This window comes from Solanum tuberosum, unplaced genomic scaffold (genome assembly GCF_000226075.1).
Source record: "Solanum tuberosum cultivar DM 1-3 516 R44 unplaced genomic scaffold, SolTub_3.0 scf00302, whole genome shotgun sequence".
Classification (NCBI taxonomy): Eukaryota; Viridiplantae; Streptophyta; class Magnoliopsida; order Solanales; family Solanaceae; genus Solanum; species Solanum tuberosum.
Genome location: NW_006239238.1, coordinates 569,016 through 585,385, shown reverse-complemented (window position 1 = coordinate 585,385; position 16,370 = coordinate 569,016). Strand labels below are relative to the sequence as shown.

General features: G+C 32.7%; 2 protein-coding genes and 1 non-coding gene across 4 annotated transcripts in view; 1 reads left to right on the top strand and 2 right to left on the bottom strand.

Annotated features, from left to right (window-relative positions):
• Window positions 1-4,932, bottom strand: part of LOC102583138 (ubiquitin carboxyl-terminal hydrolase 14) — a 10,577-nt gene extending 5,645 nt beyond the window's left edge. Inside the window, exons 1-10 of one of the 2 annotated variants that reach the window (XM_006360059.2) lie at window positions 4,611-4,932; window positions 3,674-3,845; window positions 3,366-3,478; window positions 2,934-3,270; window positions 1,879-1,973; window positions 1,259-1,392; window positions 1,095-1,151; window positions 889-966; window positions 178-232; window positions 61-93 (exon numbers count right to left, since the gene is read on the bottom strand). In XM_006360059.2, the coding sequence (XP_006360121.1) occupies window positions 61-93; window positions 178-232; window positions 889-966; window positions 1,095-1,151; window positions 1,259-1,392; window positions 1,879-1,973; window positions 2,934-3,270; window positions 3,366-3,478; window positions 3,674-3,845; window positions 4,611-4,706 (1,170 nt within the window). In that variant the 5' untranslated portion in view covers window positions 4,707-4,932. The remainder of the gene's footprint in view (window positions 1-60; window positions 94-177; window positions 233-888; window positions 967-1,094; window positions 1,152-1,258; window positions 1,393-1,878; window positions 1,974-2,933; window positions 3,271-3,365; window positions 3,479-3,673; window positions 3,846-4,610) is intronic. The other variant, XM_015314701.1, reaches the window with a different exon arrangement.
• Window positions 4,933-12,950: 8,018 nt separating this feature from the next.
• LOC102594278 (uncharacterized) lies at window positions 12,951-14,440 on the top strand. Its single transcript, XM_006360091.2, has 3 exons — window positions 12,951-13,700; window positions 13,814-13,936; window positions 14,025-14,440. Exons 1-3 carry the CDS (start codon window positions 13,083-13,085, stop codon window positions 14,340-14,342), a joined length of 1,059 nt encoding a protein of 352 aa, XP_006360153.1. The 5' UTR covers window positions 12,951-13,082; the 3' UTR covers window positions 14,343-14,440.
• Window positions 14,441-16,247: 1,807 nt separating this feature from the next.
• Window positions 16,248-16,329, bottom strand: TRNAS-AGA (transfer RNA serine (anticodon AGA)). The gene has a single exon. It is a non-coding gene; the product is annotated as a tRNA-Ser (tRNA).
• Window positions 16,330-16,370: the final 41 nt, after the last annotated feature.

Below are 16,370 nucleotides of genomic sequence, written 5' to 3'. Positions count from 1 at the left end.
GGGATGCTTGGACCACTCTAGAAGTTCATCATGAAAAATGCAATCATAGGAGAAAGTTACCTGTGAGCTTACAGCATTAGCAGTATTATCCTTCTGAATAACCAATAATTAACTATAAGCCACGATTGGAAAAAATAGAAGATGAAACAAAAAGGAACAAAATGCTTTCACGCATACCTCCAGAACAGGACCCGAATATTTACCAGAAAGCAAACCATGAGCCAGCTTTGTTCTGCCAAAATACAGCTCACCCGTCAACAAGTTGAGTGTGCAAGCAAAATTCATAACAATAGCTGCTATAATGAAATATCTACCAAATACGAAAAATGAAGCATGGAAAGACTCTCTACAGGGATCATTATTTATACTAAACAACTATGCCTCGATTCCAAAGTAGTTGTGTCAGCTATACAAGTTATCAACTAGGGATTGGTCTGTATTTGGACCAGAAAATTCAGTTAACTGTAGGACTCTTAACATGAAAAGTATCGTACAGCCTGAATTGCAGTTACAGGGTATTGAATAAAATCTGCTAGATGCCCTCCTGATAAAAAAGACCTTAAAAAAGAAAAGAATAAAAGGGAAAGAAGGTTGGGGGTTGGTATCATTCATTCAAGCAAATATGATTTGCTGAATATGAATATTTTCTCAAAATTATTTATTAGAAAACCCCAACAGAACAATTCAGTTTCAAAATGCATAAAGTGTGTGCAGTGACTAGCTTCCTGTAACAATGAGAGACGTAAGCACAACTCAGTATCAAACATGCCATGTTTTGTTAAACAGAGTATTTTTGCTGCAGCAGAGTGCGCAACTAATGGAATAACTAGTTGATAAATAAGCAATGAAAATGGTAAACTGGTAAATGAACAGATCCAAGTTACTTACAGCTGCATGTTAAGGTCTACAGTCGGATCAGCAGGAGCCGTAGTAAATGCTTCTTTCAGACGTTGATCCAAGTAGTATCTGACAAGGATATCACATCAGATGGTAAGATGTAAAAAGAAGGAAATCCAACACCATTTTAACTTAAATGACATTTTTCTTCAATTAATAAACATCAAATACATTTATCACAAGTATAATTATCTTACCTTGAACAAAATGAACGTGTTGAGAACATAACCTGCATTGTAGCAGCCAAATAGCAACTGCAAGAATGATATATGAGACCAGAGAATTTCATATGTTTCTTTCAACAAATGAAGATAGGAAATGCTATGTTGCCTAAGCAGCAGTAATAAAAGGTTACCCGCACCTGTTACCAAGATTGACTAATCCAGTGTAACCAGGTCCAAAAAGTGGTTCAACATCCTCACCAGTCTCTTGAATCCGGTTCCAATCAAAGTTAAAATTTTGGTCTAGTTCTCTCTCAGCAGTCGTCATTTCAGTCTGGGAAAGCAAAAAAGGATTAGTCATAATAGTAGGATGAGAAGTAACGATGGGACTACGACTGTATTATTGGTTTTCCATAAGAAATATTGAATAAGTGATAGCTCAATCACCTCAAATGACAATGATCACAAAGTAATGTGACCCGTTAAAGGATAATTTAAGTTAAATTTACATGGTATGAACTACTGATAAGAGAGAGCAATCACAGAAAATATAAGGAGTAAAAAAGAGTAATCATCAATAGGCAAGAGAATGTCATTGTCTCAGTTGGCATCTTGCTCAGATTTGGGATGAGCAAATCCAGGTGAAAGGCTCAAAAAATTGAGCTTACTCAAAGGTCTGACTATTTTCCATAAGAAATATAGCAGAATCGAGAATAAACATGTAACATTTCGTTAGTCTTTATCCATGTACATCAAGCATACTTCTTCTTACAAGAGCAAATCTAAGTAAATACTCAATGTCATCTATTCAGCTACTAACCTTTTGCAAGGATGAGAAATCAATACCAAAATGTGCCAGATGATGAGCTAAAAGTGGGTCAACAACACTTTCATCCTCTGGATAGGAGTAAACATCTGAACTGCCAAAGTTTGCAACCAATTAGTAATCATTCAAGAAAAAAACACTATGAGAACTTATAAACAAGGTGCTATCACCAATGTAGTAACCCGTCCAGCTAATTCCCATTACATGGACACATTCCCTACCCATTCATTTGCAAAGCTAATGCACCCGTGGTGGGTGGCTGGGCCACACTCCATTACCAGGATCGTTAACTTTATAATACTGCATGGCACATCTAAAGCACTTGTACAGGGCAGGTAATACCAATTCCATGGTGATGGAAGTTAGATATCCACCTAATACTTAAGACAGAAAAAGTTGATTGTTCTTTAGATTCTTTCTTTGTTTTGGGTTGAATGTTGGTGGTTAGAAAGTCCACAATTTTGGGAACTTCCACCTTACACCAAACTGGAAGTCCCTAAATTGAAATCAAAACCATCTCACTTCCAGAATGACAAAATTTAAACAGTTCAGCAAGCTGTTAAATTCAAACCCAATAACTAATACCTTCATTTGACTATAGGCTAACTAGAAAGATATCACTAAAGGCATTGTCATACTTTGAGCACAACACAAGTCTTCAAAGCTCTCTTACTTTGAATCGCGATTGCAAGAAAGACTAAGCTTTGTTGACCAAACAACCACAAAGTAACATCAATCACAAATCATAAACCAAGCAGCTTTGCAGTTAAAACAATAGCAGTACTTGTAGATGAACTGGGAACACTCGAAAATCAAAAGAAACAAGATATGCAGATGTTGTTCTCATGATCAACCAAAACAAAAAAGAAGATCTACAAAGCAATTCCGTCAATGAAAAAAAAAAAGTAAGACTCAAGAAGCAACTCTGGTCAACCAAAACAAAAAGAAGAGCTAAGCAGCAAATCCAGTCAACGAAAAACTGGAGGCAGCAACAATTCTTTTGTAAACATTTTCTGAGCATAAAGATTCAACTTTTAAGATGGCATTACCTGCCCCCTCCAAATCGGCAGTTACAGTCCCAAGCTTTACAGCAAGTGGATAACCAGTTTCTTTGTAATGGTTAACAGCATGGTCATTACCACCAGTTCCATCCCAATTTTTCCTACCACATAGGATAGTTCCATCAGTTAGATTCAGCCAAAGATTGTCAGTCTTATCACATTTTGCACATTTCCAGCCCACGGGTGGAACAGCAACACCATTGTCAAGCTGTTGCAGATCCGTAGCATATTTACTGACAAGCTTCTTGTCAGCAGTCCAGGAAGCAAGTTGCTCTTTTCTCTCAGCACCTTCAGCTAGTAAAATAGCATCAACAGCCAATCTAACCTGCAAATTTGTGATGAACATAAACAATATTTAAATGTTTCATTTTACTCTAAACAAAGGGAACCTGTGAAAGGATATTAAAAGAGTAAATTTACCTTCTCAGGCAATTCCACCGATGGGAAAGGAAGAGTGACATTATCAGGCAATATAACTATTTCATAGAATTCTTCGTACTGGGGTTCACTGTTGTCAAACCCTCCGTCTAGACCTAGAAGGAGAAAGGCATAATCCAAGTCAATCTATCAACTAAGCTTCAACCTCGAATTAATAAGAGTAGGCTTAACTCTGTCAAATGATAAATATCAGAAAATGCAAACTTATATGGCTCTTTATTCTTCATTTTTTCTTTTTCAGCCTAGTTTTGGAAGCTTTTAGCTATACTAGATTTGAAATATTTAAGTACCTATAGCCAAGAGAGTGGGTTTTTTGGACGGTCTATCTTCAGCATCTGCCTTCTTTGTCTGCTTTATATGCAAATAAACTGGGTTCCCAGTCTTCTCATAGTTCCAATCAACATAATCCCTTCCAAATGCAAGAAAAGCACTCATATCAACAAACAGCCCGCCCTCAGATTTCTGGAAAAACAGCAAAGAAAATGTTACTAATTGTAGCTAAATCAATAGCAACTGCTTCATAAGTGAAGATATATTTCCTAAATGAGCATTAGTGAACACAGATGGAAAAGATCAAACTGATAAGCCAGCATCGGCATGGCATTTCATTAGGCTATACCACTACAACTACTACTAATATGTCAATCCCAGACTAGCTGGGGGATTGGCCATACGAATCCTCTATATCTATTCCACTATATTTTGAGTCTGTTCTACAACTTCATACACAAATCACTCGCAGTGCTAATCAACTGCAGGGCTCTACTTTAATCGGAGTGTGAGCCATAAACCAAGAATAAACTCTTAATATGCACTGACCTTACGAAAAATTGCACAAGGCTAAGAATTACAAGCTTGAAAATCGAGTGAGGACGACTTCTATTTAGTACTAGTCATGGACTATGTGTATGAATCTTCTATATCTATTTTGACTCCGTTCTACAACTTCATAGCAGCTTTAGAAAAACAAATCACTTGCAATACTACTAATCAATTGCAAGTCTCTAACCAAATCGGATTGAACTATAAACCCTAGCAGAAGCTCGTAAACCCTACCAGATTAACATACAACCATATGGCACAAGGGCAAGGATTACAGCCTTGAAAACTGTGGGAGACTACTCCAAGTAAACATCTACAATCGCAACAACTTCGAACAACCAAACATACGACAACTGAAGTAAAACTAGAGCGAAATGATTATTTCGAATTGGAATTGAAGATTACCGGAGTATCGAAAGAAATGCAGCACTCGTGCTTGTAGATACGAGTAGTTGGTTCTGGAATCCGAACACGGGAGAGGTTCGATCGGAGAAGCTCCATAGGGTTCTTCGTTATCTTCGCAAATAAATTCTTCTGTTAGAATCGCCGAGAGCTACAGGAAGAAGAGGAAGAAATGTGTGTATATTCGTATCGATTCTTTGCTCAAATGTTCAGCAACCGCCTTTCTCCCTAATTCCCAAATGAAGAAAGGAAGCTGAAGGGGTATATGGACTTTAGTTATGTATATGTACTTGTAGAAACCTACTAAGCTTTTGTGCGTTCTCACCAAGGGGTGGGTTCGGTATTTGTTTGATATTTTTAAAGTTCGATTTTCATAATTTGATAATCATAAGAAAATAGATATTGAATTAGTAGTTAGGTGGTTATTATTACATATAGAAGGATAAGATATTTACAGGATATCAAAATTATTCTTTAATGTTATCCATATTATATGATAAATAATTCAATTTAGGAATGAATGTGTTCTATATTTTTAAAGTTTGATTTTGATAATTAAAAATAGATATCAAATAAGAAACTTTAAAAGTTCAACATGATACGATAATCATAAATTGTTATGGTAATTAATATCTATTTAATTCGATGATTCGATTTTGGATAATTTACCCAAAGTGCTCTGCACCTATTAGCTTCAATTTAGACAAATCAAAATTGATTGAAATAGTACTTAGTTTAAGTTTTAGATGTGGAATTTAGATGAATTAATATGGGCCGAGTCAATAACAGGCTAGTTAACTTGGATGAGTTGAATGAATTATGTTATTTTGTTAATTGATTTTTAATCAATTAATTAATATGTAATCCTTGCATCTTATCAAAAATTTCCTCAAATGAAAGATTTTTTTTTTTGCATTGTTAGTAATTAAAAAAAATGGTTGCTTATCCTATGTTTGATACTCGTATGGCTAGTAATAAGTTCTCTTCATTTGCTTATAAAAGTTTCGTGATGAACTTGAAATACAAATGAGAATTTTTTTAAAAGAATTACTATTACATGACTAAAATTCAAGATACCTAATTTAAAATGGAGAAGTCCTTATTGTTTTATAACAGTACGTCATTGATGATGACCGATGAAAAACACTACATTATCAAGACAAAATTTAGAGTCAATTTGAAGGAAATGATTCGTATATGAGTACTTGAACTTTTTATTTGTTTATATGTCATAATCAAACAATTTCAATAATTGTATGGTTAGTAGAAAAAAACATTTTGATGATATATGAAAATGAGTGGAAGAACACAAAAAAACAATCATTGAGTAGATTATAATACAAACATTTCGATTTTAATATAACGTAAACCTTATTTTTCTATAAGCCATGAAAATTGTGTATACTTTGGTTTTCCTCTTTTTAAATTTTTTTTCTACATCGTTCCAATTTTGTCGGATATTTCAAAGGGAGCGCATATTAACTCTCTTTTTATCTGTCCTAAATTCGCGATATTTTTAGTCCAAAGACATTTTTGTCTTTCTATCCCCCTATCTCCTTCCTCCCTGCAAACGCCTATCTAATTCCATATATATTTTACACATTGGTTATGGGCAAATGGCAAAATTAGCAAAAAATCGAGGAAGGAGTAGGTTTTTTAATAGTTGTTATAAGTCCGTACCTTTCAACGATGATACTAGTATAATTAAATGGAATCATCTCTATAATTCAACAGATTTATCTAATTTGAAGAGAGTAAGATCACAAGAAAAATTGGATTCAATGTTGGGAAAAGATTTGACCAAAAAATTTCGACCAAATCGAAAGGAAAATGCCTTTGGCAGGAATTTATCTAATGCACTCAAAAATGTGTTTTCTGATACATCATTGGTAAGTTTAAGGGGAAAAAATTGACTAGAAAATGAAGATACTTATTGAGTATGTATGCATTTATTATATTCTTGCATTCTTCTTTTATCCATCATGATTGTATTTTATTCCAAAAGGAAAGTGACGCACGGTTCAGAACTCCATGAGTAATGATCTGCACTGTTTGAAACTCGATGAATAATCTATCTTCGGCTTCAAGTAATCATACATTCACCATTTTCCACTTAAATAGAAATATTTGTCCTTGATATGATTTGAACCTGTGACATGTGCCTAATCACACATCATGAATTGCGCCTATAACATGCGCCTAAACCACACATCATGCATTGCGCCTGTGACATGCGCTTAACTATACATAATGAAGCGTGTGGGCCCAATTAATCTTTGGAAAGGCCTTCCAGTTCTGTAGCTTCTTATGAACACAATAACTAGTTGTGTGACATCCGTGTAGGTACCCGACATTGGGCACTAGACCAAATTAAAAGATTTATCATTGTCACTTGATGAAACTTACAAATTGAATTGTTTTTGCAGGGGAAGAAAGGCCAGAGAAAAGAGGCTAAGTATTCATTTGGGTCATGTAAAAAGTTATCATCAAAATTTGAGAAAATATTTCATTCTACAAAGGAAAGAAAATCTTCTTCATCAAAGGATTTATCAAAAATTACTAATAGAATGTCCACAAGTGCAAGCATGGATGATTTTTCCTTATTCACTACTTCTACATCCTCTACATTTTCTTCTTCTTCTTCGTCTTCTTCTCGTTCATCTTGTTCATCACAGAGAACGCAATTCCCATCTTTTCACAGGTCAAAATCAGCGAACAATATGCAAGTTTATGACAATGTAAAAGAAAAAGAAATCGCACAACGTTACAACAAGAACGTTGGGACGTATTCTCTTTTAATTTGTCTATTGGTTATGGTTTTTTGTGGGAAAGTTTTTGCCATCATTTGCACTTCAACATGGTTTTATTTTGCTCCTCGTTGTTTCAAACGTATAGACTCAGATGAGTACAAGAAAAATGATCGATTGTTATATTTAGTACAAGAAAAAAATGTAACTTCATAGTTTATAGAGCTATTCTCCTATCCATTCTATCCTTTATTTTAAATTTTGCTTGTTGCCTTTTTTCTTCCCATTATAATGTCATGTAAGCCTGTGCAATTGCAATTGCCTTATTTGTCATATTGTAAGTTGTACAAAATGTTACAAAATGACATAAAAATAAAATAAAAATTGCATATGTGATACTTCTCAATCTTGTCATCTCAATTGACATACTTCACCGCCGCAGAGGTGAAGCCAAAATTTTAACTTTATAAATTCTGAATTTTATAATGATGATTTTAAGTATTAACAACTAAGTTCTAGACTTAATATTTGTACATATTAATAAATTTCTTAATATAAATACACTATTAAAATAAAGATTATTGGATTCCACCGAATTCATATCCAGACTTTTAGCTCCGCCCCTTTTTCACCCCTATTAAATTCTTTGGGTATTAGTGACTTTTGTTTTTTTCCAACATAAGTTGGACTCAATGTGGTACTAAAAGCCAATGCAAGAAAGAGAAAGATTTTGCAGATACAGATATAAATCTGAACTCAGATCATGTCTCTTTAGGTGGACAAAAATGAAACAGAGGAACCAATAGTGAACAAAACAAAAGGCTTGCGCCTTACTTTTCTATAAGTAGATAAACGGTTCAAGCAAGAACCGCAAGTACAAGGGCCACAACTTACTCTAATTTTTTTAAATCGCGATATTTGAATCAGCATACGTAGCTCGATTAGTTTCACACAAGATATCAGATGTAGACGCAAAGTAATAATGTTTCCATTGAACCACTAGGGAAAAAGCACAGCTTAACAACCCTTTTCTCTTCACTAGTATTTATGAAAGCCTGAAATGTATAGTGTAAATAAATAACACATGAATTTGTGTAACAATTTTTCTTACAGTGTCATGACCCAAGAATTGGACCTGTAGTTTTGTCCTAAATAGAAGAGAGAAAGAGTAAACACAAGTGGTCCAGGGTAGAAATACCTTCTTTGTCCTATTCAATTCAATTAACACCAACACTTATAATCTAAGTGGTACAACTGGAAATCTTTTGTACAATCGCTTTGAGTTTAATTTTTACTGTTCATAAAAATTGTCGTATTCATATTAGATTCTTCAAAAAAATGCAAACTGTATCACAATAACAAAGTTGATTCTTTCTGTTCCATCACATTTATTTTAGCATAGATAATTAATAATAAAATAATAAGTACATAATTGACTCAAACACCATACTATTCATGCTCGTCCATTTTGTGTCACCCTGAATGAAATGCCTAATAAATTGTAACCATTGGATATTTAATTAAAAATTAAAATACTTAAAGCCAAGCCATAATGATCATTGGTCATTTAACTTAATCAAATTAAGTTATTTTCCAACTAAAAAAAATGTAACAATCCGTACTCCCGAATACACAATATAGCACAACAGTAACAACAGACACCGTTGTAATCCTAGCGTAAAGAAAATAGTAAAATTATTTTTGATAGATCCTAAGCTTAATAGGGTTGCACTTTAATTTATTATTTTAATCGAGTTAAGTAGAAGTGCAACACATACTGGAATTAACCTTTTGTACAATTAGCATCTTTTAACTCAAAAAGCGTGAGTTACCAAAAGCAATATGGGGAAGAAGAAGAAGAGATGCTGCTAGTGTTTACTGATAGTAAAATAGATCTAGAGGCAGAATCAAAATTTCTTTCTCATGGCTTTCAATTAGTACACAGCGCCGTCCTGGCCAAAGTACTGTGTAGCTGTTTTGACAAATAAAAACTCACCACCACACAGCCAATTGAAGGACTGAGCTAGATGGATTGAGGCATCTGGATCAGCCAGCTTTCTAGATCTGCAGTAAAAACCTCATCATTTAACGGAAGAGAATCTGAGTCTCGAGACTCAGACCCGGCACCGGGACCACACACAGTCCATCCATGGTCCCCTCATACTCTATTATATCGTTCGTCTCAATTTATGTAATATAATTTAGCTGAATATGAAAAATATGAATGAACGTATGCTTTTGCCAAATAAACGAAATTTAATGTTAAATAAAATGTTGATAGTGTTATTAAATTCACCGATGGGTTTTGGCCCAATAGTGATTGAGTGGGTTGGTGCCTAGGTGGGTACTGGTAAGAGCAGTCACGGTGGATTTTGGAGCTTTCTCAGACACAAATCTCTTCCCCCTGCAAGGAAATGGTTTGGGAATTATTGGGATTTGTGCATATAACCCATATATGTCTCTTACGGAAAATGCACTTTTTTTAAATAAAAAAAATCATGTTAAATTGATTTAATTTTTTAAAAATATTTCTTTTAGGACAATAAAAAGGAAATTGAGATCGTGGTAATTAATATCTATCAATTGTAGAAGAGTTCTTCACCTTCTTTTATGGTATATAGGTTAACCATTATAAATCTATAAGATAGGGTCACTCTAAATACACGCATCTCAACACAAGTATAATGGAGTTAAATTTATAAAATGAAGGCATATTAGTACAGTACTTAACAAAAAGTTGCTAATATTTTTTTATTGCAGACTATTTATTAGCGTGACAAATTAGCAGATTTTAAAATAAATGACTTGCAAGGTACTTTGAAAGGTAGATAGGCATGTAGAACACAAGGACAGACATATTTTTTTTTTTGTTGTTTTAATATTCCACTAATATAACATGAAGAAAAATGAGTTGGCAATTTTGGCATTTCCATTTAGAAATAAAGAATCAACGACAATCCCTATAAAATAGCTTAATCTTACTCACAGTACGCTAGCTATTTTTGCCTTTCTTTTTTTGTCCTTCTCTTTTTAATAGTGTACCCACTACCCTACTCTTTTAATACCACCACTTGTTAGTAATTCATTTCTTGTATTTATCCTTGTCGTTAATAGAGTTTCAATGTGAAATAGGTAAATTTTACGTATCTAAATTTGTTGACCAAAAAAAGGATTGTATATACCTATCAATTTTTGAGTATATGGTCTAATTAAAATTACTTTCAAGATAAAGTCAAGAACGAAAATGAAATTATCTCCTAGTGCCGGAAGGAAATAGACCAACAAAGTTATGATGTGTGATATAAAATAACATTTACTATAAGAAAACAATTAGCGACGTACGAAATTTCATAGTTAAATAATAAAAAATTTATGCTAATTTTATTTAAATGTTGATTGACGATGAATTATGCAAAAAATTATTTAACTATAAGCTATTTAGCGACAAATTAACTAGAAATTACCGATAAATTTCATAATTAATTCCATATTATATAAGTTATTTTCACTTTCCATCACATACCAAATTACAAATGCAGTAAATAAGTGAAAACCATATATGTAATATTGATAGGGTAGAAACTTATTCACATCAAACTAATATATGAATGCCGTGTGTTTGACTATAGAGTTCATTCATTTAACCATAATAAATTATATTGATTCGATATAAATACTCGATGCAGATATATTTTTACTACATTAATTATATTTAAACCCTCGATATATATATATTGACGTGCAAGAAAAGAGAGTAGCTAAGGTCAATGTGTACATACAAAAAACACACCTTTCTTATTGTTGAGTATATATTATTTTTCTCATGTTGAAAAAAAAAATGTTGAAGCAATGGTTTGTTACTAATACAAGATAGATTTTTGGGTGTTTTTTTTCTTTCTAGGAGTATACACTTTTGGGTCTATGTATGCTATTTTTTCACCTTGAAAAAGAATATTTCTGCAATGATTTGTTACTAATTATGTAAGATATATATAGACTATAGTCATAGATTATATAGCTAGGGGGACCCCAATATATATAATTAAAAAACATATCCATAAGGTCTTTTTCTTAAACTGCATTTATTTGATATACTTGTTCTCAACTGACAATACACAATCATCTCTTTTGCTGTTTTAATAAAAGTAGTGTATGGAGAATTACAACTGTTTGTTTAGGTTCTTCACTACTTTTTAATTTTCTTTTTTCTTTACCTTAGTGGTTAGTTTGACTAATACTAGCATGTTTGATCGATTTGATATCTCAAGTTTATGAATTTTTATAGTAATTTTAAATTAATCTATGGTGGATAACTGATTTTAATAAACATTTTAATGCTTATATATAAGTAAACTTTTTTTGAATTATCGTGAATCCATAAAGTAAACTTTAGATTTACATCTAGTTTTCCTAGCTTCTAGGATATCAAAAAATGTTTGCTTTAGAAAATGAGTGTTTGGCTAAATTTTTAGAAGAAAAATAAAATAAATGCTCTTAACATAGTACATGTACCAAAAGATGTTTTTCAAAAGTTAAAAAATTTAGCTTTTAGATACAAATTGATTTTTTTTAAAAATATTTTAATAAATAAATAAATTTTGAAAGTTTGACATTAGAACTGTAAATTTATCCTTCAAAAGTTTTTAAAACTCTTTAATCATTTGAGGGACAAGAAACAATAATAATTCGTGTTGAATACTTGACTACTTTTAAATTCAATTTGCAATTTTCTTTGTAAGATTCTTTTAACGGAAAAAATAATTAAAGTTTCAAGAAATAATTATAACTAGTTTTGTCCAAAAGACTTTTTTTTGGTATGTATCACATCATTAAATCACATATTACTTTTCTGATTCTAATTAGAAACCAGGTTCAATAATTAGTGATCATAAATAGATAAATAAAACAATTTTAATTATATTATATACTTTCGGAGTAAAAAGTTTTTATACTGTTAGATCATCTTTTTATTTATTATAGCAGGTGTCATGTTTTCCTTTTTAAATATTACAAATCCCATTTAAGGGCTAACATAGTGATTTTTATACCGTTAATACATACCTTAATCAAACTCATAAATAAAAGATTTTAAATTTTATATATTATCAATGTAAATTACTTTTTACACCGTTAACAACAAAACACATATTTAGTAAAATGCTATAAGTCGGATTTGGGGAGAATATTGTGTACACATATTTTATCATTAGCTCGTGAAGATATTGAGGCTATTTCTGAAAAATCTTTAGACTCAAGAGCAGCAAATCCAAATATAAAAAACTCGAATGTAGACAACATAGCAACTAACAAATCATTCAAAACAATATCTACATATACCTCTAAATATGTGACATTTAAATAAAAATTATTACTAAAGTTTACGATGTATATTACTTAAATTAAAATAAAGAAACTTAAACCAGCAGAAATAACTGTTAATCTATATTGTACTACTATATATATCACTTTCCCAGTTCTGCTCAGAGTTAAAAATAAAAATAAAAACAAATTTTTTAAAAAAATTCACATATTATGTGTGTATAAAAGACAACAAGATCACTAACAGATAAAAACACCATAGCTAGCCAGACCATGTTCTATTGCATTTCTCATCTATAGTCTCTCTGGTGTTTTTTCTCTGCACCAAAAACACCTTTCTTACTGCCTCCTCCACCCCACCACCCCACTCCCACCAACTCACCAAATTTCAACTACTGTTCCATTGAAAATGGCTACTTCTCTTCAGTTTTCTTCAGATCATCACCCCATTCCTCAGGAAAATCATCAAACAATGAACCAGACCGCTACGGGAGGACGTAGAAGGTCGAGTAAAAATGGCCAGAAGAAGAAGAAACAACCACAAAGAGGCATGGGAGTTGAACAACTCGAACGTCTTCGAGTACAAGATCAGATCAAAAACAGTACTATCCATGCCGTTCATCATAATCAGTACTACTCTAATAACAATTTCCCTAATTTTACTCCTCTTTCATCATTTACCGGCGGTGGTAGTGCTAGTGCTAGTGCTGGTGTTGATCCTGGAATTTATAGTAATTCTATTTTGAACTCTTCACCAGTACTTCAGTTCCCCAAATTGTGTGCAGTGAGCCCTAATGATTTTTTTATGCAAGAAAAAGTTGTTAATACTGGGTTTATTGGATCTAGTAGTACAAATCAGTTGATGATTTCTTCTCATGATCATCATCAGTTTCAATCTCAAATGAATCTCTACGGATTTGCAACTTCTATGCCCAGTGCTGAGAAATCGAAGGAGCTGTATCCAATGCCAAATCTGTTTAGCAGCAACAACTCATGTTTCTCCGATCGGTGCCGATCATGCAACAAAGTATGAGTATATAAAATGCAAATTGTTCTCCTTCCATTTTTTTTCAAATTAAAGTTTAATTTAATTTATAATTTTGTAAATTTGTTCACATTTTCCTTCTTCGTTCTCATAAGAAGAAACGCATGATCAATGGAGAAGAAATTAGCATTCATACGGAGGACATGATCAGAGAAAAGGAAGATTCTGGAACAAAGCCTTTGCTTCACTCATACACTTTACCTAGCCATCTACAAAAGGTAAAATAAAATAAAATTGCAACTAGCTAGCCCTAATTTTTTCCAACAATTGTTCACTTCGAAAAACTGAAAACTAAGTGATTTGTAGGGCGCAGAGATTGTGGCAATTCATAGAAAGGGAAGTTCATCCGCGTTGTCATGGGACGAAGGAGCAGTAATGATGGAGTATGATTTTTTTCCAGAAAAAATCAGCAGCAAAAGCACTAATAATTACAAAAGTTGTTTCGAGAAAGAAGCAACGATGATGAGTGCTTATAATTCACCAGAATCTTCTTCATTTGCAGCAGCAGCAGCGGGAAATATTATTAATGGTGAAGTTTCTTCTGTTACTACAATATCTTGGGCTGCAGATACTACAACTACACCGACCAGTTCCATTGATCTTTCACTGAAGCTTTCTTGTTAGTTTTTTTTCTACAGAATCATTTGAAAAATATGGTTTAATTTTTCTGAGTTTTGTCTTTTCACACTTGTGTGAAAATTTATCTGATGAAAGACCCAAACACTACTTTATTTTTACCATTTTGGTTTGTCTGAATTAGCTAGTACTACTTGTTATTACTTCTCCAAAATGGAGCAATACATTTTCTGGGGTTTTATTGTATCTATATCTCTTTCTCTCTACTATTGGGATTTTGTGTCAGTGAGATGTAGATGCTTCACTATTTTTTTCCTACATCTTATATTTACTGTTATATATATATTTTGGGAGTTCATGATCAATTGTTTCAAATTATGTGAGACGGATTGAAAACAACAAACTATTCTATGCGGGACGGATTGAAAACAACAACCTAGATTAAAAAACTAGAAATCCAAACAATAAATCCTAGCTCCACTCATGGGTCGTGCCCAATAAAATTAGTTTAGATGTATAATAACGTAAGCTAGTCTGAAGATCACGATTATAATATAGTATAATAACTTATCCAAAACCTACCTTTTCTAGAATCTAAAATCTATAAACTCCTTCCTGTCTCTATGTCCTGATCTGTTGCAAGTCCAGTGGAAGCATAATCTACCAAAACCCTAGCAAGCTAGTATTTATTATGGTGGGGTGGGTGGGGGAGTGGGGGTGTAATTAAATAAGGGGGTAGGTAATTAATATATTTACAAAAGAGAGAGTTTGTATATTTCCTTAAAAGGGGTAGCCTCTAATTAAACCAAAAGGAATACAATTGAAGAGTATCTCTTTATGGGAGTCAAGCATAATATACTGATCAGATACTCAAAAAACCAAAAGAAAAAGTGCTTTATGGCAGTCTATAAGTGAGTATATATGTAAATTATTTTACTTTTCAATATTTCAAATTATTATTGAGATTCATAGTATTTAAAATTCATGGTCAAAATAATTATTTTTTTTATCTCTGATATCACATAAATTGAGATAAACGAAAAGAAGGCATGCTTTATAGGAGTGTAAAAAGTGAGTGTTCAAAAAAGGAATGGGAAAGAGGCAATAATAGGTAGTCAGTAAACCGTATATGTGTAAATCCATGAAAGTAGTCAGTAGTGTAGTGTATATATGAGCTTCGACTGGTGGCTCATTGTAGTAGTAGATCGATGTGGCTACTGCTATTTGCAGCCTGCATGCTAGCTAGCTGCTTTAATTTGTGGCTCTGCTTCAAGTACCCTCATGCATGTAATGAGTGTTAATACTCTCAGTAAAACTTAGGGCTACTCAAGCTTTTTTTTTGGTACTCGCTTGATGTTGGATATTCACATTGAATCTCATAAAATCTTAATAGTTCAATTGATTAGCTATACAAACTTCACTATATCTAGCGATACTTGTGACTCTAATAAAAGTAGAAGGAATTATTATTTCAAATTCATTGTCTTTTCCTCATTCACACAAAGTCCCTAACCCTCGCTCCTTGACTATCCTTATAACCTTGCCACCATTGAACCCTACTTTTTATCCATCTCATCCCTATAAAGATTTTTACTAGATTATATATAATATTTTTTGGGTTCAATTCCACTAGATATGTGCCATCTCACAAAAATCCATATTTTAAATTGTTAAATGTTAATTAGACAACTTCTTGAAGAATCTTTATTGACCACTAGACCACATTTGATATTTAAAAAAAACACAAATTCATATCTAAAATGGTTAAATGTTGATCAAACAACTTCTTTCAATAACAACCTTTCTACCTAAGATTCCAGTAATTACCACTAGAGCACATCCGATATTTAAGAAAAACACAAATCCTTATTTAAAATCGTTAAATGTTGATCAGACAACTTCTTTCGAAAACAGTTTTTCTACCTAAGATCCAAGTAATGAAAAAAAAAAAAACGTGGACGGCAGGATTCGAACCTGCGCGGGCAGAGCCCACATGATTTCTAGTCATGCCCGATAACCACTCCGGCACGTCCACCTCATGCTTCTACACGAACCTTTTGTCACTAATCAACAGTT

Coding starts and splice junctions, on each gene's coding strand:
- LOC102594278 (XM_006360091.2), top strand. CDS start 13,083: ATGGCTACTTCTCTTCAGTTTTCTTCAGATCATCACCCCATTCCTCAG. Junction 13,701..13,813: donor GGTGCCGATCATGCAACAAA/GTATGAGTATAT, acceptor CGTTCTCATAAG/AAGAAACGCATGATCAATGG. Junction 13,937..14,024: donor TACCTAGCCATCTACAAAAG/GTAAAATAAAAT, acceptor AGTGATTTGTAG/GGCGCAGAGATTGTGGCAAT.